The sequence below is a fragment of the Clupea harengus genome, chromosome 18 (assembly GCF_900700415.2).
Source record: "Clupea harengus chromosome 18, Ch_v2.0.2, whole genome shotgun sequence".
Taxonomy (NCBI): Eukaryota; Metazoa; Chordata; class Actinopteri; order Clupeiformes; family Clupeidae; genus Clupea; species Clupea harengus.
Window position 1 is genome coordinate 747,831 of NC_045169.1, and position 22,972 is coordinate 770,802.

At 42.4% G+C, this 22,972-nt stretch overlaps 2 protein-coding genes across 2 annotated transcripts; one reads left to right on the forward strand and one right to left on the reverse strand.

Moving 5' to 3' along the window:
* The first annotated feature begins 6 nt into the window (after positions 1 to 6).
* Positions 7 to 1,830, forward strand: rnaseka (ribonuclease, RNase K a). Its single transcript, XM_012815580.3, has 3 exons — positions 7 to 228; positions 433 to 515; positions 1,296 to 1,830. The coding sequence occupies exons 1-3, from the start codon at positions 142 to 144 to the stop codon at positions 1,438 to 1,440; spliced, it is 315 nt and encodes a 104-aa protein (XP_012671034.1). The 5' UTR covers positions 7 to 141; the 3' UTR covers positions 1,441 to 1,830.
* Positions 1,777 to 14,013, reverse strand: alox12 (arachidonate 12-lipoxygenase). Its single transcript, XM_012815576.3, has 15 exons — positions 13,822 to 14,013; positions 13,188 to 13,331; positions 12,819 to 13,020; positions 12,595 to 12,676; positions 12,312 to 12,434; positions 12,075 to 12,181; positions 11,788 to 11,960; positions 6,823 to 6,966; positions 6,004 to 6,207; positions 4,371 to 4,457; positions 4,090 to 4,259; positions 3,788 to 3,909; positions 3,517 to 3,617; positions 2,985 to 3,155; positions 1,777 to 2,894 (listed from the first exon to the last, which is right to left on the reverse strand). Exons 2-15 carry the CDS (start codon positions 13,329 to 13,331, stop codon positions 2,715 to 2,717), a joined length of 2,010 nt encoding a protein of 669 aa, XP_012671030.2. The 5' UTR covers positions 13,822 to 14,013; the 3' UTR covers positions 1,777 to 2,714.
* Between the last annotated feature and the right edge of the window lie 8,959 nt (positions 14,014 to 22,972).

Consider the following 22,972-nt stretch of genomic DNA (forward strand, 5'->3'; position numbering starts at 1 on the left):
ATTTCCGGTTCCTGATCGTCAGCTGACTAGGGAGAGTTAGGTCAGACTCAAAGCAGACTTTCCAGAGTTTGTTGTGTTTGTTGAGACTGCAAATGTCAGTTTTTTTACGCCAATAATTGATTCCCGAGGTTCAAAAAATATATGAACACCATGGCGTCTTTTTTGTTTTGTGGTCCAAAGCTCGCAGCTTGTGGAATTGTCCTTAGTATTTGGGGAGTCATAATGCTGGTAAGAACTTGGATACTAAATTAATGTTTGGCATAAATGTGGATAGCGTTTTAAGTAGTGCTTACTATTACCAAAAGCGTATACATTATGCTATCTATCTGTGATTATAAAGATCCCCGTGAATAAGAGCAGTGTTTTAGTTAATATGTAATGATAGTTTGATAAGGAATGCAGAATTTGATCGATCTTCTTTTTCCTCTTTAGTCAATGCTGGGGATTTTCTTCTCTACTCACTCGGCTGTATTAATAGAGGATGTGCCTTTCCGTGAGGAGGATATGCACAATGTGTAAGTTTCCAGAGTGGAAAAATGCTCTACAAATATGTCATATGACAGCTCACATGGTGACTAAGTTACACAGGGTAGGGTGACCATATTCAGATTTTCAATAAATGACAAGGACTTTGATATGACTGTTGGTAAAACCTTTCATTATGTATCAGTAGTAAATGTTCATTAACATTAAAGGTACAGTTAAAGGTTGAACCTTTAACATCTGTGATTTTAATTCAATACACTCTTTGTCAGATTCAGCGAATTGCTCCTCATGGCCCTCCAGCTGTCTGTTAAACGTGTGTGTCTTTAATCAGAAATGTTTTTGCATTAACAATATGTTTTAATGTCAATTTGGATAAACAATAGCGGGTGTTAAAGAGGATAGAAATGTAAAATATTACATATAATTATATGTTTTAAAATGAAACACTGAATGTGCTGGGGCGTTTGTCTTGCTTCATTTAGCTTATTTTGTTGTATAATCTTTCCTTGTCTCTGAAATATTATGGGACTACTGTCACATCACCCATGAGCTGAATGGATTGCCATTAGTTAGTTTTGCCCAATGGGGTCAAAGTAAATATTTACATTTTTCTGACATTGATGGAGTCAAACCCTGTATGTATCGTTTGGTACATCATTTTGAAAGACATTTTTACTTCAAAACTATTTAGCTTCCTTTGATATTGAAGTAAATTGCTATCAACAAGAACTTGTGAAATTCCATGTAAGGCTCTGGTTGAGTTTCTTATTTAAAGCCAATGATTCATTTTGCTCTTTTCCACTCAACAGGCAGAATCCCCTGCTACCCATTTATGAATTGTATAATCAAGTGGGCTACAACTGCTTCATTGCAGCAGGCATCTATGTGTTGGTGGGCGCCCTGTCCTTTTGCCAGGTCCGGCTGAACAAACGCAAGGAGTACTTGGTGCATTAGCTCTCCTAGTGGCCACCGCACCCACCCCACCCCACCTCACCTCATACCTGCTTACTTGGACCTGATTTGACAGAGATCCTTTGGTCTGTAAATAGCAATGTATTGTTTGTTAACATTATCATTCATTGTGCCACATCACCTGATGCTCTCTGAGAATCAGTCCATAAGGAGGTATGCTTTGTGATGTATGTGTGATGTATGTGTGTGACGTATGTGATTTCTTAACATGCACAACTTAGTAGCAGAGCAGAGTCAGTGTTCCACAGCTGCTCATGTTGAAATGTGCCTTACTGTAATGAAATGCCTTATCTCTGGACCAGATGCTTGTCAACCACGCCTTGACAAAAATGATTTATTACGTGTCGTGTAATAAAATAAAAGTGAAAAACATGTCAGTTTTCAGTCCTGCCCTGATCAAAAACAGACATACTATAATTACACAGAAGGAACATTGAGAAATAAAAAATAACTCTATATTAGTATCTCCTGAAGGAAACGGTAGAACTTGCAAGGCCTGTCAAACTGTTACAGAGATTGAAAACTATAGATTGCATGATTTTATATTGAGTGAGACAGTCAGTAACAAAAAATCAGAATCAGAATCAGAATTGTTTTTAAGTAAGTTTACACCTACCAGGAATTTGTTTTGCCATATTGGTGCAGACAATAAACATAAAAACATAATAAGTACTACACATAAGAAAAACAATATATAAAATATATAAAAAAGTGAAAAATATTAAGAGATAATAAAATATTAAAAGACTACAAGTTACATTTACTGGGCCCAAACAAACCTTGAATGATGTGTGGTTATAGTTATAGGCAGCGATGAATGCCCTGAGCCTTTGAGCCTACATTTGTTTAAAGCTTCAGTATAACGGTGTACAATAGTGGTTTGACAGATGGATACAAGTAGAGAGAAGGAAAAACAGAAAGTTAATTCATTTAAAGAGAATCAAGATGTAATTTGTGACCACTGACCAGTCCTTGTCACTTGTGTTGACTTTGAAAAGTAAACTACAAATAGGAATATACTTCAATTTCATTTTCTCTTAATCTCTCAGGGTGCCAGAATGATTCTTTCGTAGTTGTGGTGAAGGGTATATACTAAAATCGAAATATATTCTAAAACTCAAAAGATCTATATGATATTTAATATTTCTCAATGTTAAAGATCAACTAGGAAAAGAGTATATATGTCATAGCCCCTTTTTTTATATTTATATTTAAGAGAGAACGGGACTGTCTAATCTGATGGCTATGTGCCTCCTCTAAATAGTGATGCTGTTCTCTATGTGGGTAGGGCAGAGGTAGAGATATGGCAGCTCCACTCCTTGGTTGTCCTCCAGGATCTTTTCCTCAATGATCTTAAGGTCCTTCTGGAACGTGTGGATGAGTTCCTTGGCTCTGGGCTCTGTGAAGTATTCTTCCACGTACTGACCCAATGGAATCTGAGGAGACAGATACGTGAATGAGAGGAGCATGACACACAAGACTGTATGCTCAGGTAAGTTGAGTTGAGTCACTGTGACATCACCCACTGCATCGGGCTGTGCACGACCGAGATGCCATGTGATGGCCATTTCCACACAGGATTGGCTGATGTCTGGCAGGGTGTCCATGATCAACCCCATGGTAACAGAATCCTTGTCTTCTGGCGGGGGACTCCGCATGGTGCATGGAGTGTTAGGAACCCAAGCACACCAGTCAAACTAGACTCAAAAAGAAACAAAGAGAGAACCAGTAGAAAACCAGATATCTTGTATATCTGCTACCATGGCTGAGGGCAAAGATAAAGGAGAACTCTGGACAAAAACAATCTAAATCCGTCCCGTATTGAGTAAGAATACTATAACCGGCAAAGGCAAAATGGCTTTGCAATGTAATCCTGTGGGGCGTTTTTACTGTTTCTACAGTCAGTAGTCTGAGAAAAAGATAAACTAATAACTGTAGAAACGGTAGAGTTGTTATTGCGGATATAGCATTTGTTTTTGAATAAATGGCCAAATCAATAACTGAGTGATGTTATGTCATGGTGTTATGAACTATCTTCAATAAGGGAAGTGCACCTACCTGGCCATTGTTGGTAGCTGCATGCTGGGCTGTGCTGGTGAAAATGATCACTGAGAGCAAAGTGACCAACTCTTTCTTACTCCTCAGCTCAGAGGACAAACCTGGAAGATGAGCATATTTATTTATTTATTTATTTATTTATTTATTTATTTTTAGCACATAAACACAAACACATAAACACAGTATCTCAGTAGTCCAAAATGCTTCTAAATGTCTGTCTCATCAAGGCTGCACAAACAGCTGGGAGGAGTGAGCAATGACATCAGCTGACCAAAGTGGGGTACATCTGCGAAGCCCTCCTCAGTCACGTCCTTGATCCAGGCCTGCACTTCTGCATCCTCCATCACATCGCTGTCATTTGGGTAGTACAAAGCAATCATCCCTGTGACATAACTTAGGATAGCAGCAAGAGAGAACACAGGATAACCAGGAGAGGGAGAAAGGAAATGATTTCATAAAGAGGGAGAGAAAGATAAATATATATTAAAACCAGAGCATTTGGCAATGTTGCACTTTTGATACGGTACATGACTTAACACACTGCCCTCAAAAAACGTAACAAAACTACTGTACTTTTGAATGGTGTCCCAGAGCATCAGGCTGTGGTCCCTGTAGAAGTATCTCCTCAGCTTGGTCACCCCGCGGTCCTCAAAGTCCCAGGGAGGCTGCAGGGAGCGGTAGGTGAGGACTTTGTACTCTCGCTGGGCCAGAACCAACAGGCCTTCCCCCCCTGTGGACACCACCTACACATGGAGCACTGGACTGGATCAATGGTGGCAAACGCTGCATCATTTGCAAAAAAATTTTTAATGTTGGTACTTGAGTGTTCACGGTGTGCAGTGATTCTGACCCACCCGCTTGAAGATCCCGTCGGCTGAGATGAGCTGGGTGCGGCCTCGGCAGTTTATCTCCAGAGTGTATCTCAAATGGGGAGTTAACAGCTGCCGGAAAACATACCGGTATGTTGATGGGCTGACTAGACAGTTGTCAGACAGACTGTATGGCAGAGTTTGACATCTGAACATCTCACCACACATCCTGGTTGATTGACACTCAACAAACAAATCAGTGATACATACAGTTCATATGTTTTTTTTCAACTGATTTTCAAATATTTGAAATAACCATATAATGTGCTTACATAAACTTTAAAAGCATTTTTTAGTTACACACAGGAAAATATGTTAAAAACCTTGTGCTATTGTTTGGGGACTTCCCACAGCGGCCGTTCCTCTGTCACATGCAAGTACTCGTACCCAACAACCTAACCTAACCAATATAACAACTGCCCAACCATAGATCCTGAGCAGCAGGATACAACAGCCGACAGCCGACAGCCGCAACACCACTGCATATTGAACCTGCGAGCCATAAAGGCCCTCCTTCACTAGCCCACAACTGCTAAACACAACAACATGACTGCCCAACCATAGAACTTTAGCAGCAAGACGTGACGACAACAAAGCTGCCTTTGAGAGCATTTCACTGGTGTTTTCAAGCAGGCCCACAACACCTCCAGAGGGCTCAACATTGGTGCCTGGCGTCCCAGACCCACCCTTCTCCATATTTATGATGGGTTAGGAGACATGCCACTACCAGACACAACAACAGATGCACCTCAAGACACACCTCGCTAATATTTCACAGACCTCAGTGGTTGTTCAGGTTAACTCAGCCATAACCACATCTATTTCAGTAGCCTTAGACAACTTCTTTAAAGCTCCTTTGAGTGACCTTCTTTGAAAGCCAAAATTCAACAGAAGTGTTGTGGTTGATTTAGCTACAAAAGCTCTAACACCCATCTCTTGTGTGTGCTTGCCAACCTCATTCCCTTGCTTCCCCTACCAGTTCTGCATACTTTTGCTTCCTCCTTTCAGAGGCTTCCTCAATCGCATCTTCAAAGGGAATTGTTAACTCAATTAAGTAGACAATGCGCTCACACTCAGAATACAACACTATTGTATTTCAGTGAATTTTGTTTCCTCCATCCACATATACAAACCTGAAGAGCTTTCCCTTTGTTCCCTGAACTGGCTGTGTCTAGTTCCCCTTGCTCCCTGAACTGGCTGTATCTAGTTATTCAGCCATGCCAAAGTCCAATTCATAGCATAATATAATCAATTCAATTCAATTTTATTTATATAGCGCCATAACAATACAATTGTCTCAAGGCGCTTTACAGAGCCCAGAGCCTTACAATGGCAGCAGGGGCACGGAAAAACTCTGTTAGACAGGAAGGAACCTTAAGCAGAACCACTGCACATAAGGGGGGACCCATCTGCTTGAGGTCAGCCGGGTGGAGATAATCAAGAGGCTTTGGAGCTTTTATTTTCAGCTAGTCACTCTGCTGTTGTTTATCTTCAGCAAGTCACTCAGCTGTTGTTTCTGGTTGTAGCTCTGCATGGGTTTGATGAGGTCATATCCGGAAAAAAAGATAAAAAATCAAGAACACAAGATTGTTGACTTGTGATGAAGCTGACGGCTTACCTTGAATAGGGGGTGGACTGCAGGAAGATGCCTCATCGTGGCAACGCAAAATACTTCCACCACCAAGTGAGTACGCAACAAGTGGGACAACACCTGGAAGATCTGAAACTCTGCATGCCGGACCCAGATCTTAGCCAACAGCCAGGCCAGGGGTGGGTCGTTGGGCAAGAAGATGGGAGTGTGCTTCCGAGGCTTCTGCTCTAGCTGTGGTACAGTGGTACAGGAGGTAGAGAAGTCGTTTAGTAAACAGAAGGTTGATAGTTCGATTCCCTGTTGAAGCGTCCTTGAGCAAGACACTGAACCCCTAATTGCTCCTGATGTGCAGTGTGCCATCAGTGTAAAATGTATACATTGTAAGTCGCACATATGTAAGTCGCTTTGGATAAAAGCGTCTGCTAAATGACTAAATGTATGTAAATGTAAGAAGAGAAAGGTCACTTTGAGGTGGTTCACACATGTTGTGGCTAAGCAGACAACAGATGCTGCCAATGTGTATCTATTGTACAAGGATTTCAGAGTTTGGTGATCTGTTGTGTGAATGAGTTGTCTTTACGGATCTTGGGCTTGTCTTTGGGAGCTGGTATTTGAGAATTGTTTGTTGTTATGATTAGGCATTTTGTTAAAGTGCTGTAATGTGCTGTTGTGTATGTGATGTAATGTCTGGAGAAGTTGGTGGGTTTTGAGTGTGAAGCAATTATGTTAGTATAGGCTCTCTACCTGGATGATATGATATATAACGCCATGGTCTACATGTAAAGGCCTAATGTTGTTATGTTTGCACTGATATTATGAGGTTGTGTTATTGGTGTGGAGTCTGACCTGGATGGCAATAGGGATGAGGTTGTGCTCAGGGTGTTCGTACAGCAGACAGAGAGGTGCAGCTATGTGCTGTTGCTGGTTCCTGATGATGTTTCTCGGGATGCCATCCATTATAGCATAATCCACCAGATACACATTACCTGCCTGTGATTGAGGGAGAGAGTTTATAAGGGATGAATGCATGACAAACTGTGAGACATGAATCTTACTACAGGTACAGACATGTTTGATGGATGTAAAAATCAATCAATATCTTGGGATAATCTGATCACCCACCCCAAACGTAAACCTGAAGACTTTGGAGACCTTCAGAATGAATATTCTTATTTACCCATTCCAGGATATGGATTCAACTAAATGTAACTTTTGACAATTTGACATTATCCCATTATGTTGATATGGCTTTATACTGTATATGATACTATTATCTAGGTACTGTATTGCTTCAACAACACCGAACAGTTGGTGTAATAATTAAAAGTGAATTTCCATTGTATTAGCCCATGAATATCTTATCTTTGGTAAATAAATACCTAAATACTACAATAGAACAAATATATATCCAAGAGATAGACAAACCTTTAATATGAATCCAACCAAATGAAAAGAATATATTTACTGAATAAGTCAATTTAATTTCTTTTCATCTTTTAGGTTCAGATACTGAGTTGCATTCATTACAAAACAATAGGTTTGCATTTGAGTGTAGTGTGTGTTTTTGATGTGGCAAACTGATGATACCTTTTCTTACTAATAAGATTGGCTACCTAGCTTTTCCATGCTTTTGAGCCCTTGCAATTGATAGGACATGTTCACAGACTATTAACCGCGGTTAATATATTGATTCTTAAAAATGTCTTCAGCCCTGCGGTTAATACTCAGGTGCGGTATAGCCTATACTATTCCGCGAAGTTAGTAATGCGCACAGTAACTCTGCCATGTAGAATGGGTCTCTCTCAGTCTTTCAGATATGAATCGCATTAATGTATCAGGTAAAAACAACATGGGATAGAACACATTTTTTCACTCACACTCAGCCCTTCTCAAACACGTTAATTCAGTGGTTGCCAGGGGATCTATTAAGGATTGGACTTTAACATTTAGTGTCCATTCCCACACCATAACACTAAATAAATGCTTAATAAATGCATGGTTTCACTGTGAGTGGGAATGAGGTAGCTCATGCTATATCAGTAGAGAATTTCACTGAAGTGTCAGCCCTCATGTAAAGCCTCCTTGGGTAAAGCCCAGTGACTCTACTAGCGCGAGTCCACTGAGCAAGGCTACAGACAAGGCAAATGTGTATAATTTGCCCTAAGAACTTAAACTCTGTTTTTGCATTTTTAAGCTATACGCTTCATCTCCATTCCTGTTATCTGCGGTAAACACAGAAAGGACTCATTCACCCATACCTTCCATCTGTCTGGGCAAGGAGGTGGGACTGGCATTCTCAATTCACAACTGTTGCCTTTAAACAAATACGCCTCTTTTGAATACCATGCTGATATGGTTATTGCTCTGGTGAAAGTCTCTGTGTTGTCATTTACCGTCCACAGGACGATTGGCTGGTTTTGTAAATGAGCTAGACACACTGTTGTCTTTCATTCCTGGACATGGCTGTCCACAACTCATCCTAGGTGATGAACATCCACTGAGACAATCCGACTCTGCAGACTTCCTGTCCCTGATATACTCATTTGACCTAAAACGGGTTTGCAGACTCACAGAGCCGGCTAAGAACTTAACCGCATTCAAAGTTGTGCCACAGAGAGCCTAATGGTCACAACTCTGCACCTCTCTGACCTTTGAACCTTTGTTTCATACGATTTACTGTATATCTCCCGAAACAGCCCTCTGTTCCACCACCTCTAGTCTCATTCCTCCAACCACCTGTCCCCAACCCACTAGTCTCATCCCTCCAACCACCTGTCCCCAACCCACTAGTCTCATTCCTCCAACCACCTGTCCCCAACCCACTAGTCTCATCCCTCCAACCACCTGTCCCCAACCCTCTGTTCTTCAGTGGTCTCCTCTGCTCGGCTCACTAGAGGTCAGTGATGCCGCAGAGTCTCTCTGCTCGACGCCGACCTCATGTCTGGATAGTCTGTGTCCTCTAACCAGCCTCACCCATGGCTGACCGATAGATAGCCAACCTATCTCAGAGCAGCTGAGAGAAAATGGTGTAAATCCATGAATCTCGCCGATCTCAAGGGTCACCAGTTGCTCCTATCTTCCATCTCATCCAGCATCAGATCAGCAGTACCTCAGACACTTCCTCCTTCGTCAACCGCCAATCGTCAACTTCCTGGTATATTTGCCTCTTTCTTTACTGAGAAGGTGGTGGCCATCAGAAGGCAATTTTCTGAACCATTCAGAGACAACCAGTCTCCCACAGTTAAAGGTGCATTACTCTCCCTGGTCAGACACAACCAGTCTCCCACAGTTAAAGATGCATTACTCTCCCTGGTCAGAGACAGTTAAGGGTGCATTACTCTCCCTGGTCAGCCCTCTCAGTGAGGGCAAGCCAAACATGTAGGAGTCCTACTATCTGCCTCTCTGCCTCCTCCGCTCAATGGCGCACCACCTTCCTCACTCAACCCTCTATCTGAGGGCAAGGCACCACAATGCCTCACATATTCCTGTCCTACTACACATCTTTCTCTGTGTCCCCCAGTCAATGGTGCATATATGACTGAAGACGTTTGGCATTGACTCAGTCATCCTCACTAACTTCTACAGATGCACGATAGAGAGCATTCTGACTGGTTGCACCACAGTGTGGTAGGGTAGCTGCACAGCCAAGGACCGCAAGGTTCTACGCAGTGTGGTCAGGTCTGCTGAGTTCATCATCGGCAGGAAGTTCCCAGCCCTGCAGGACACCTACCACACACGATGCCTCAGAAAAGCTGGTAGGATTCTGAAAGACTGCTACCATCCATCCTTCAGACTTTTTACCCCGTTGCCTTCTGGCAGGCATTACCGACGCATTCGGTCTCGCACCCGCAGACTGGAGAACAGTTTCTTTCCAAGGGCCATCAGGCTTCTAAATGGAGAGTGATACACTCTCGCCACTTTACACACTGTCACTTTCATCTACTGTTTGCACTATATACATTTGTAATATTGCACTACCTGTTACTCCCACACTTGATTTATCTTTAGGTTAGTATAGGTCTAGTAGGTGAGTATAGGTTACTATTTGTGTATATGTTTAGCATAGTGTATTGTATATTTATTTGTATATTTAGTAGGTTTAGTATATGTTATCGTAGGTGTAATTTATGTTTAGAGTACTTATATGTTATGTTATGTAATATAATGTAGAGTACTTATACGTTATGTTATGTTATATTATGTTATGTTATGGTAGGTTGTTGCACGGTGTCTTTCAGTGCCCAGTCTGACTTGAACTTCGTTCACCCCTCTCACTGAGGACAAGGTATCAAAACTGCTCACTTGTAGCCGCCCTACTACCTGTTCGTTGGACCCCCTTCCTACCAACCTCCTCCAAGCCATATCTCCCACTCTATCACATATATGGATCTGTCAGTGGCCTTTGGCATGGTGAACCAGCGCATCCTGCTATCCGTACTCTCGTGGGTCCCTGACTGCCTGCCCAAATCAAATTCATATCCCTAATGCTTGCCTACAGAGGGACTTCTGGGTCTGCCCCCATCCACTTGAACTCAACAATACAGGCGTACGCTCCTTCTTGGCCACTGCTTTCCTCCAAGGAACATCGTCTGGCATTGCCATCTCTACACACAAGGCAATCTCTGAAAGACTCATCTCTTCCAAGAGAACCTTCTTTCCTAACACCTCTAACACCCTAACGTCTAACTTGCACTAACTGTGCACTTCTTTCCCTGATCTCCTTGCATCTTGTCATATTGAATAGATTTAGTACTTAGTGATTACGCCAAGGTCTCCTAATTTACTGATGAAGTTCGTTGTTGTTCCTCACACCTCTTTGGATAAAAGTGTCTGCCACATGAGTGGATGTAAATGTGAATGATAGACTTCCCCTTTGTAACGGTTGGACTGACACAGCACTTTTATTACTTCGTGTAAGTAGAATCAGGCAGGTGGCAAATGTAATCCACTTCATGGCTTTATGGTTTATGAAGATATGTGCATAGTTTCGAGTTAATGTGTTTCAACATTGTTGACATACATCTTCACTTCCCATTAAACATAATCTAGAGGTTAGGATACACTTTGGGTACTGTAAGAAATTACAGTATATCCTGTGAGTGAACATGAGATTCATGAGCAAGCAGCTGCTGTGACCACCAAAAGTTGGTCAGCATAATATCCAAAATGGTAATCTTATCATGGTAACAAAGGAAAGGTCCCCACACTGGTATTGCAGACACCTGGGGTCAGGAAGCAAACTGAGGTGTGAGTGACTGCAACTAATTATAGTATGAGAATGGGGGTAGGCCATGGAGAACCATCTCAGTCAGAGAAAACTGATTATCATACAGAACAGCAAAAGGTTGCCAGACCTGTTTGCATTTGAAGCCTAGCTCATTTACATTAAAAGCCTATGAGGTGTCTTAAACAGTATATCTGGCTAGAGTTGGAGATGCTTGTGGGTCAGATCTGCACGCTGAATCCAGAATATGTTCCACGTGCTTCATTACTGCACTTTACTGGAATAAAGACAGATTGCTGCATCAACTTTAAAATAAACCTCCTTTTTCTCAACCACAAAATAAACTGCCCTTTTTTCTTACAGTACTCTGATGACACAGAGGTTAGGACGGGGGCAGGTTGTCTGTGAAAGCACATTAGCACTGCTAAGATATGATCCAACTTCCTGTTTGGCACTAGCATCTCTAGCACCTCCACTAGACGTGTTACTTCCTGTTTGGTTGTAGCCTTCAACTACTGATGAAAGGATAAACAACAAGCAAAACATACGGTATAAACATCTAAACAACACCAGATGACAAACAGTACCTTCAGCTCTTTCTCCAGCGTGGTATGCGGCTTCAGGAAGGCCTGCACCATGTGTCCAGAGACATGGAAGTTAGGGGGTAGCTCCTGGATCTGCTTTATCATTCGTGGATTGCTTCCATTTAAGAACTGGTACCCAAAAAACCAGTCCTCTCTCCAGTGTTCCATGGTGTACTCTGGAAACAGCACATCGAGGGGAAATACAGTCTCATGTACTGAAGGGAAAGATGGACATTACACAACTTCTGTACTCAATAAAAAGGTTAGGTTCAAAATATTGTATGAAATACCAGCTATGGGACTCCTCAGCTTCCAAAATATGCGCTTGAAGTCATCAAGGTCACTCCAAGACTTCCCAAACTTAATAGCCAGCTTCTTCAGTGACAGCTCAAGAAGCCTAGACAAGAGAATAGAGATAACGAACAAATGTGCAGGTGATTACATGAACTGGTGTCATGTCTGCCATGTTTAACAGTATAAGAACTGTGAGCAGTGTTTAAGCTGAGTCTACAGAAGGCATCTCTCACGCATAATGCAGTGATCCCTCAAAGTCACTGCGCTTCTCATTGTCAAATCGCACATCCGGTGGAAGATCCGCCTCTGATTTGGCATCGATGCATTTGGGAATCCCAGAGGCCCACATATGCCATCTGGAATGTATACAGACACACACAAACACACAACAATGTCGAAAAGAGTTAACATACACAAGAGAGTTTTTAATCTTGTTGTCAATCAGACGGATTCAAACTCTACAGGAAAGTGTTGTTTGACTGCAGAGAAACAGGTTTGGAGGGAGGAGGGAAAGACCTGTATGTCCTCTGTCTGTCCTGGAGTTCTGCCTCTCTGTGAGCTAACAGATGAGGCAAAGAGTCCTCTCCTGGCCTCTTAGCTGAAACACCAATGGATAGGTATGTGGATTTATAAAAAAGGTGTGAGGAAAAGGGTTGACAAATATCTGAACAGAGAGAAGTCACGAATGGAAGTGAAACCAAGAAAGGCTGCTAAATATAGTCAACTCTATCAGCACTGACCTCTGCCTTCACGAAGCTCCACTTTCACATCTCCCACGAGCCAGCGGTAGCAGGGAAAGGACAGCACCTCTCCACCTTCTGGGGGCTCTACTGTCACATAACGACAGAACCAGTTATCTTCTACGAAGTAACGTTGCTTCTCTAGACGCACCAGTAGCAGTTGCCCAAGTGAAGCTGCTGTCCTGACTGTGTACTGATCCACCTGGAATACAGGAGAGGAGCAACAAATCAAAACAAATCAAGCAAGGAAGAGTTAGAAGTCTGCGACTGAGGGGAATATGGTATGTAGTATACGCCCACTGATAGAACTGCTACCACATCCACTTACTACCACAAAGAAGTGTGGAGGGAGTCTACTTGGGTACTTACCGCTGCGCGGCAGAAGTCCAATCCGGGGTTATCGAGAACAGTCTTCTCACTCTCTCCTCTTTCTCCCACCAAAGTGACGTAAATGTAGTTGTTGGTCCCTGAATACTCTGAGGTACCCGTTGCCATGGTCACTTTGTAATCCATCTGCACATATAGAAACATTCTCATGGCGCGTGCACAAACAAACACACAAGATTCTCTGATACACAATGAAAAAGTGACCTCCAACAAGAACAGTATCACAATTCAACAATGTTGACAAACTGCAACATGAGCTAAAGGAGTGCCCCAAGGCAGACATGTCTGAGTTCACAGAGACCATCGTGCCGGAACAAGAGCTCACAGAGAAACGTACAGGTGTTACACACTGACCTCTGCACAGTTCATTCACAGTCAGATCCAAGCACAGACTCACAGTTTATGCAAATGTACTGAACATAAGACTTCTAATATCTACACAGAGGCATGCTCAATATATTTTGCATGAACTCACCACCATACATTCACACGCACAAGCTGTACAAAGAATACATTCTTGTTTGACTCTCCATTCCTCCTTCAATGCCTTCCTATGTTATGAAGCAAAATACACAGGTCCAATACAAAACTGTCTCAACAGTTTCATAATACTTGCCTTCTGGGTCTGTTTTTCTTCTTCCAGTTTCTCTCACGCTTAGCAAAAGGTGTGCAAAAACACTGTCTCAGGAATCTGTCGGGCTTACTTTGTTAAAGCCTTATTTCCTTTTCCCCTCTCGCTCTCCCGGGTCCTCTGCTCTCAGCCAACATGCTCCGAGTGCTGCCTCTCTCTCTCTCTCTCTCTCTCTGTCTCTCTCTCTCTCTCTCTCTCTCTCTCTCTCTCTCTCTCTGTCTGCCTGCTGTTTACACAAAACTCCCCAATCCCCTCCTTCTTGAGTGAGGAAGTGAGTGGACTCTTTGAGCCCTCTGGCTGACATCATAGTGTGAAGCTAATGTCGTTCAGCTGAAAACTAGGCAAGGCAGGTACACCATAGATTAAAAAGTAACATGCACTGACTAAATGAGAGAAGAAAAGGTAAAGTGCATTAGAAAAATAAGATTCTTAAAAGAAGTTGAAAGAGCATAAAAACTAAAAAGAATATCAAATATATTCCAAAAATAGAATAAATAAATATAGAGTTCAGAGTCTAGATTTGAAAATGGCTACAGTTGGAACATCTTTGATATCTCCCGGAAGTTGGTTCCGGTTGGTTCCAAATGAAGTTCTGATGGTAGGTATTACCAGCAGATTTGTCTCCAGTGATCTAACAGGTCCAGCAGGTCTGTAGTGCCACGTGGTGACTTTCAAACAAGCAGCAGTGCTTTGAAGTCAATCATGTGACTTAGTGGAAGCCAGTGCATGGACTTCAGTGTTCGAGTAATGTGGTCAGTTCTTTTCTCTTCTTGTTGTTGTTGTCCACCCTGCTGGAGATTAAGGCATGAATGAGTTTTTCTAAATCATGTTTTGACACAAGGCCTCTAAGTTTGGCCTGTTATGAAGATGGTAAAAAGCTGATGTACTTCTTCACTCTAAGATATTTGTATGTCAAGATGATCAGCAATTCATTTTTCCCAAATAAGATTATTTCATTTGAAGGAATCTGTAAGGCAGAATTCACTCTGAGAATCTCCAGTTTTGTGGATTAATCATTCACCTGGCCAAGGGGAGAAAAGGTAGTGGTCTCACCACAGCTTCTCAACCCGGACTGCAACCCCCATGCGTTGTTGCTATTAGGCACCCCAGAGCCTGGTCAGAGTTGAACTAATTGCCACATGCTGCATTCCTGTAGAATCAGCCTTACCCTCCCTTGTCACAGAGAGAACCTCAAGAGGTTTGGGATTTCCAAGTAATGCAAATGTATATGAATGTAACATATCCATGTTTGGTCTTGAATTGATCTTTGTGATAAGGACAGTAGTCTGATCATGGTTTCCTTGCATTCTGAAGTACCTGCTATAGCTGTGTAATTTGGTTAACCCATTGTAACCTCTGCCTGGGCATACCCAGATGACCAGGGTTGGTGGGGGGAGAATGCTATCTTAGGAGCATCAAGGAAAGTTGGTGGCCTTAAGGGATTGGCTGGTGGTACATGTCTTGACACACTTTAGTGTGTTGGGGCTGGTTTCTTTTGTCTTTGCGCTTTGCTCTCTCTTTGCTCTCTCTTTGCTCCCCTCATTCTCTCTTCTTCTTCTGCTCTTTCTGTTTGTCTCTCCTTCACTGTTTCTCTCACCCATTCATTTCAGGTTTGGTTATTCGTTTGGGTTTTATATTACATTCTGGTTGACTGACGCTTGTAACATTTAAGCTTACCGTTTATTTTATTAATAAACTGTTTATTCAATAGCCATTCATATAACTCCTTGTGTGCCATGCCATTACATTAATTAAGACCTCACAATTGGCGTATATACTGTTTGGTAATATTGTAGGTAATTTAATATGTAATGTAATATGTAAATTCAGATTAATTGGATATTCTGCAATACTTATCACTGTAATGCTTTCTAGTGTCCCATAAGGTTCAGACACGTATTAATCTTCCAGTCTGGTGTTTTCCGTTGTTGGTAACATTTTGGCTGTCCATACAAAACTTTGAGACATCCAGGTGTTAATATGGTCAGTGCATTGCCAAAGAAATACAAGGGGATCAGGTGAAGGCGATACATTTGGGTGTCAGCAGCATAGCTGTTATAACAAATCTTGTTTTTAATGACTTGTCCAAGCGGGAGCATATAAAGGTTAAATAATAAAGACCCAAGATCGCCCTCTGGGGGACACCACAGATCAAGCATGCTGGTGTTGAGGTATAGTTTCCAATGGCAACACAAAAGCTCCTGTCTTGTAAGTACAGGTGCCCTCCAGAATTATTGGCACCCTTTAGTAAAAATTTGCAAAACGAGATGTGAAAAAATCTCTTCATTGTTTATCCTCATGATCTTTCATTCAAAATATTCACAAAATCTAACCTTTAATTGAAGTAACATAATTGAAAGAAACATAAAATTCTTATCATGAAACAAATATTTTTCTCAAAAATATGTGTGCCACAATTATTAGCACCCCTTCATTTAATATTTTGTGCAGCCTCCCTTTGCCAAGATAACAGCTCTGAGTCTTCTCCTATAATGCGTGATGAGGTTGGTGAACACATGGCATGGGATCTGAGACCATTCCTCCGTACAGTATCTCTCCAGATCCTTCCGATTACGAGGTCAACGCTTGTGGACTCTCCTCTTCAGCTCATCCCACAGATTTTCTATGGGGCTTAGGTCGGGGGACTGTGTTGTCATGGCAAAACCTTTATTCTGCGGTCGGTGAACCATTTTTGCGTAGATTTTGATGTGCTTCGGATCATTGTCCTGCTGGAAGGTCCAACCACGGCCCATTTTAAGCTTCCTTTAGTTTAGCTTCCTTTAGTAGTTGATTGACAGAAGAGGCTTTTTCCCGGCAACCCTCCCAAACAACTATGTGGTGATGTAGGTGGCGTCTGATGGTAGTTTTGGAGACTTTCTGAACTAAACTAACCTCTGCAATTCTCCAGCTGTGATCCTTGGAGATTCTTTTGCCAGTCGAATCATCCTCCTTATGGTGCGTGGGGTCAATGTACACACACGTCCTCTTCCAGGCTGATTCTTAACATCTCCTATCGCTTTAAACTTCTTCTTAATTATTGCCATGGTAGTGGAAATGGGTTTTTTCAACTGTTTAGAGAATTAAGCAATATAGTACGAGTGTGAGTGGGGTAGGTAAGGGATATTCTCACGAGTGGTGTTCGGCCGTAGCCACGAGCCCGGAGTAATCTATTATGATCAACAGTGTGTGTGTATAATATATTATGATCAACAGTGTCTGTGTAGTAATATATCATGATCCACAGTGTGTGTGTGTGTAGTAATATATCATGATCCACAGTGTCCAAGGCTGCACTGAGGTCTCATAACGCCAAGACCGATGTTTCACCTGTATAGGAATTGAGGTATATGTCATTTAAAGCCCTAAAGAGAGCTGTTTCAGTGTTGTGATTGGCATGGAGATCCTGACTGAAAGTTATCCAAACATGCCATTTGACATGAAGAAAGCAGTTACTGGAAAGTATTTTCCCAATGATTTTTCCAACAAATGGTAGGTTGGATATGGGCAGAATATTGTTTAGTATGGAAGCATCTAGATTCTTTTTTGATTCTCTGATTAGGGGCTTTATAACAGCTGTTTTCAGGGACTCAGGAAATGTGCCACACAGCAATAATACATTTACATTTTTAGGCACGTTTGCTTCCAAGTGATGGAAAACAGATTTTAAAAAGTTGGTAGGCAAAGTATCTACGCAGCATGTGGAAGAGTTGAGATTCTGTACTGTTTTTTCGAGAATTTCATCATCTATCAAACTAAATTCTGACATCAGGTTGATTTCCCCTCTCTTCATTGCTGGCAATTCCAAGTGTTGAATCGTCACTAATGAGGGAATATGTTCTGCCTGACTTGGTACATTTTGCCTTACTAAACTAAATCAAAGCAAATAGCTGAATGTTTCAGCACAAAATGTACAGCCATCTTCAAATTGTAAGGGTGAATTTTGTGATTTCCCTCCAACTGCAAGTGGATTGGTAGTCCAGAATCACTGGATTGATAAACTGTCCTCAATTCCTCATTTCTAGACAATAAAAAACTGGCAACTGTTCACATTTCTTTCAGTTTTTCAGCACATTGTCAAAATGGCTGCCAATATAAGGACACATATTTAGCTGTGCAGTGTAGCATAGAGAATATGCATAGGCAGAAGTAAATCACACAGGTCTTATTTTTGTGGGTGCACAAAGTCCACTACAGTTGCAAACAGTTCTTATCACTTTGTATAAATTACTAAAGTGATATTAAGTACCACTCAAAATCTTGCCTGTCTGGGCATGACAGTGCTTCCTTTGGTGCTATTGCTATTATTGTGAAATGTGCGTCTTTGCCTTCAGCCAGTGACACACCAGGCCGACGATCGGCCATCGGTGAGTGTCTGTGGCCCTAGTTTTTTTGCGGTGTGTCCCAACTAGTCAGACCCCTGTCGCCGGCATATTGAATTGCTGGTGGAGCCCGTCGGTGAGAGAGACCACACTTGATTGGCTGTTGAGCTTAGCGTTAGTGTTTTGCCTCTGGATGATTGGACTGATAACTTCCATCAGCATGTGGAACTGAACAGGAATTATCTCCAGCGCTCGACAGAGGAAAGAGCCAAGCGAAATATCTCCAGCTCTCGACAAAGCGCAAACATGGGGTGGGTCAGTGCAATGCTCCAAACGCCACACGATCGCTTTAGTTTGTACACAACGGATTTTGCTTGTTGCCTGTCAATGAAATGAGGGCCCAATGTCTGCTATTCTAATCAAATCCACTTTCTGTTGAATTGAGCTGTCTGAACAGTGTGTGCGCTCAAAACAGGTGTGTTCGTATACAGTCCTGGTTCTGGAAATTGGAAACAAACATAGTGGCTCAGACCCGAAAACTAAAAATTCCAGCCAATCAACACGGGGCTTCATGAGCACAAGTGTGAAGGAGGCTGTGCGCAAGTGCACAGGCGAGAGATGGTATGTGCGTGAATGAAATAGTGCGCCCGCGTTTGTGTTAGACGCCAACTAGATTGGGGATGGTCACCGGGTGTGAGTGCGGGTCCGAGACAAAGGATGCCTGTTTTAGGCGCCAATTAAGCTGGGGGAAGTGCACACGATGTATGAGTGTGTGTAGGAGACAAACAGGGGGTTTCCACATACGCTTTATTCGTCCCGCTCTCAGTGGGACACATAACAGCTTAGCAAAAGTTACATCGTATTTAGAGAACAATAAATGGTGACACATTTTATAATGTGTGCATCTTTTTTTCTAGTGTGGCTACTGATGTTTGTCTTCTTTATATTTATTACCCATAGACAATCAGCCCTTCAGTACCAGCCGGTACATTGAATAACTGACTGTGTTTAAAAAGCTCTGTGGCATTAGATACGGCAATTTTTCTGACGATAAAAAGTTGTGTGTGCTTTCAGTTTTCGGTATGTAACATGTTAACAATTGACACATGTAAGATGAGCAGTAAACAAAGTAAGACAGAGGGAACCGTAACTTATTATATTTTCTTCCTTAGTCATTTTTGTAGTACAAGACATGTACTGCAGTATTGGCCTTAGACTTGAATTCATCTGACTTTTCATAAACCAAACAAAGTTAAAGTTTTATCTGGATGGATAAAAAGCTTTCTTGAAACCTGGCAGAAGTAGTATCTAACCTATCCTGTCATAGTGTCAAGCCAGAGCGTGATCCTGCACCTGCCACGCCCTCTTCGACTTCAACTCGCTCATCTGCACCGCTTCCACAATCACCGGAGTACTGATGGCCAGCACCTGTCACTCCCACACTGAAACCCCTCACTCCCTTCACTCGGTGTCTGGCCTCGTTTGACAATGGACAATCCATCGACAACAGCTTCGACGATTCCTTGCGCTACTCAGCCTCCGTGCTTGATTCCCCAGATCACGCCCGGTATTGTACCGTGTAACTTTGTTTCCGCGCACCTGCGCTTTTGTCATCTTGAGTTATACTCGTAGTTTTCTGTTCCGCGCTCCTGCGCTTAGTTTGCCAGAGTGAGACTCTTGGTTTATGTTGCCGCGCCCCTGCCCTTAGTCTGTTTCAGTTAACCCTGTTTAGAGTTGTTAGTTATAGTTAATACCACTGCTTTGAGCCTATGTACCCTTGTTTTGATACTGTCCTGTTGGTCACCCAAGTCTGCCTGTTAGTCCACCTTGTCTGTTTCCCTGTTACCCTTGTCCCCTGGCTGTATATTTAAATAAACAAACTACATCAGAACTCTACCTCTGCATCCTGAAGTCCCGTGAAACATAGTATGAGTCCCTTGTTTGTCAGTTAATGAAAGGTTCTCTGTCATCTACTCCTCATTTCTCTCCCCCCACCCCTCTAGTATGTACATTTGTATCTGAGAATCTGCATTTAGTTTTGTAGAGCTCTGTTATGTAATCATATCATACTTAGCAAGCTATTGATATGCATGGCTGTTTTCCTGTCATAGTAGAAGAACAAATACAACAGAGCTGAGGTCTGTGTGAATAACTGCATGGAAAAACACCAAATCCAGAGGTTGCTTTTTGATGATGCGTTTATTGATTAGTTATATGACAGTGAAAGTTTAAACTGAAAAAAAGAAGAAAGAAGAGTTACATCGACACCTGATGGTCTGGTCTGGCTACAGTCACAGGGGTGTGTAGAACACACAAGGGCAATGACTGCACAGGTGGCTGCCTGGTGTCAGAAACACTGGCCTTCCCCCAGTGCAGTCAGACATTGAGATCTTACAATCATGAACCACCCATGACTGATGTCTAAAAGCACTTCTGCTTCTTCTTTTATTCTGTTTTAGAAGGAAGGAAAGAATGAAATTCTAAAATCACAGATAGTCTGTGAACTCCACACGAGATGCTTTACTACTTGGCACACACAAACGGGCGAGACTGGTGGCAGGGGAGATCATTCCAAACGCCACCACCTGGAGAAGACAACAGTTTCCAGTCAAACAAAGATCAATACAGATTCTAAACTGTAAACCACATCCACACGTTAGATTACAGAAAAAGAGAAAAGTCTTTCAGAAGTTGTAGACATTTTGCTAGAGTATGTTTCGTAATTCATAATGCATAGTGAAGAGCATAGTTTGGCTACGTTGTACAAACTATAATGTATACAGGCCTATATAAAACACTGAAAGGATAATGTTTTTGAGAGATGATTGGAGATGGACAGAGATGGAGTCCAGAAAATGGACAAACAGACTATATTCTGAGCTGATAATGGTGAAGTGTGTTGAAGTACCATTGTAGTTGATGTTAATGCAGTGTTCATTTCCACCAGCGTTATTGGGCTCCCATGCACTCCAATTGGAATAGTCGAATGCGCTTCCATCAGTCCAATACCACGTAAAACTCTGCATACAGAACAAAACATCTTTTATCTTTACCTACAAAATCCTCATTTACTATGTGTTTACCCTTTCAATCAGAGATTTTGAAATGACACTGTATAAATCAATAGATAACAATCCACCATCTACTGTACATGACATTAGCCAGACTGCAATAAGTTACCTCAGAGGATCCCCCGCCCCCAATCCAAGCCCAGTTACGGTTCCCTGACAACCTCCCCACAAGACGTGCTTCGTTAATGTTGTGGATGGATGCAAGATGCCCTCGCTGGCTCACACAGTACGCCTGAAGGTAAACAGAGAATTAAGAGCATGATCAGAAAGGAAAAAGAACAATCTGCAGCATTCATGCTTATGGAGTTTGTTCTTTAAATCAGAAAAAATCCGTCATTCACCTCTGCCAGAGCCCAAGTTCGGCCGAATGAGAAAAATCTAAAGCAGCGATTTCCAGAGCGGGTCCATCCCCCTCCACACGAGGCACGTTTCTCCACAGCTTTTACCTCTGTGAACAGAAAAGTGAGCCAGATCCAATGATGGCATGTTCTCTCTAAAGTAGAGAAGCTAAAGTATGCTGAACTGGTAGCGGAAGCGGGGCAACCAGGTTGGTAAGTACACAAGGAGTGTTTTTGAATATGGTCACTCAAAGGAGCTTTAATGGAGCTGTCTGAGGCTGCTGAAAAAGCAAGCCAGTGGTTGTTGCTGAGGCACTCCCAGACTACTTGGGGTCGTGAATGAACCTGAACTAAAACTGAGATAATCTTGTTGAGGTCTTTCTTGAGGTGTATCTGTTGTGGTCTCTGGTAGTGGCATGTGTTCTAAACCATCATGAATATAGAGGGGGTGGGTCTGGGACGCCAGACACCACAGGAGAGCCTTCTGGAGTGGTTGTTAGTCTTTAGTGATGAAGGAAACACTGGTGAAGGAAGATGCCTGCTTGAAAACCTGTGAAATGCTCACAAAGGCAGCTATGCTACAAAGGCACGCCTTGATTACTGCAACGCCCTCCTAACGGGCCTGCCGGCTTGCGTGGTGAAACCACTACAAATGATCCAGAACGCGGCGGCGCGTCTGGTGTTCAACCAACCGAAGAGGGCACACGTCACCCCGCTACTCATTGACCTCCACTGGCTGCCTGTAGCTGCTCGCATTAAGTTCAAGTCACTTATGCTTGCCTACAAAGTGCTTGATGGTTCTGCTCCCACCTACCTAAATGCTCTTGTAAGGGCAAATGTTACACCCAGGATGCTGCGCTCTTCTAGTAAGCGTCGTTTGGCACTGCCGTCTGTGCAAGCACGGCAGTCCAGACTATTCTCATTTGTAGTTCCACGTTGGTGGAATGAGCTGCCCAGCACTACCAGAGCAGGGGCGTCCCTCTCTACCTTTAAGAAGCTTTTGAAGACCCAACTCTTCAGAGAGCACTTCCCGTCCTAACTGGCACTTCGACTAGTGCGTAACTTGCAATTACAGCAGTTACACTTCTGCACTCTTTCTTTCTTTTTATTTCATTTTGTTATATTTCTAATGTAAAGTAGTATTTATTTATTGTTACACCAGGTTCTATTGCTCGTAGCTTGAATATTCTCTCCCTTGTACGTCGCTTTGGACAAAAGCGTCTGCTAAATGACTAAATGTAAATGTAAATGTAAATGGTGCAACAACAATGCTAAAGTCCTGTTATCACAATAACTCCAACAGACCTCATCATGCTATATGCTATATGATACTATATGATGCTATATGTAACAGTTTTGATCCAGGCAACAGGTGATTTTATGCAAACCCACCTGAGGAATCAGAGAA

Coding starts and splice junctions, on each gene's coding strand:
- rnaseka (XM_012815580.3), top strand. CDS start 142: ATGAACACCATGGCGTCTTTTTTGTTTTGTGGTCCAAAGCTCGCAGCT. Junction 229..432: donor TTTGGGGAGTCATAATGCTG/GTAAGAACTTGG, acceptor TTTCCTCTTTAG/TCAATGCTGGGGATTTTCTT. Junction 516..1,295: donor GAGGAGGATATGCACAATGT/GTAAGTTTCCAG, acceptor TCCACTCAACAG/GCAGAATCCCCTGCTACCCA.
- alox12 (XM_012815576.3), bottom strand. CDS start 13,331: ATGGATTACAAAGTGACCATGGCAACGGGTACCTCAGAGTATTCAGGG. Junction 12,435..12,594: donor GACAGACAGAGGACATACAG/GTCTTTCCCTCC, acceptor TATACATTCCAG/ATGGCATATGTGGGCCTCTG. Junction 3,910..4,089: donor CTCTGGGACACCATTCAAAA/GTACAGTAGTTT, acceptor TGCTATCCTAAG/TTATGTCACAGGGATGATTG.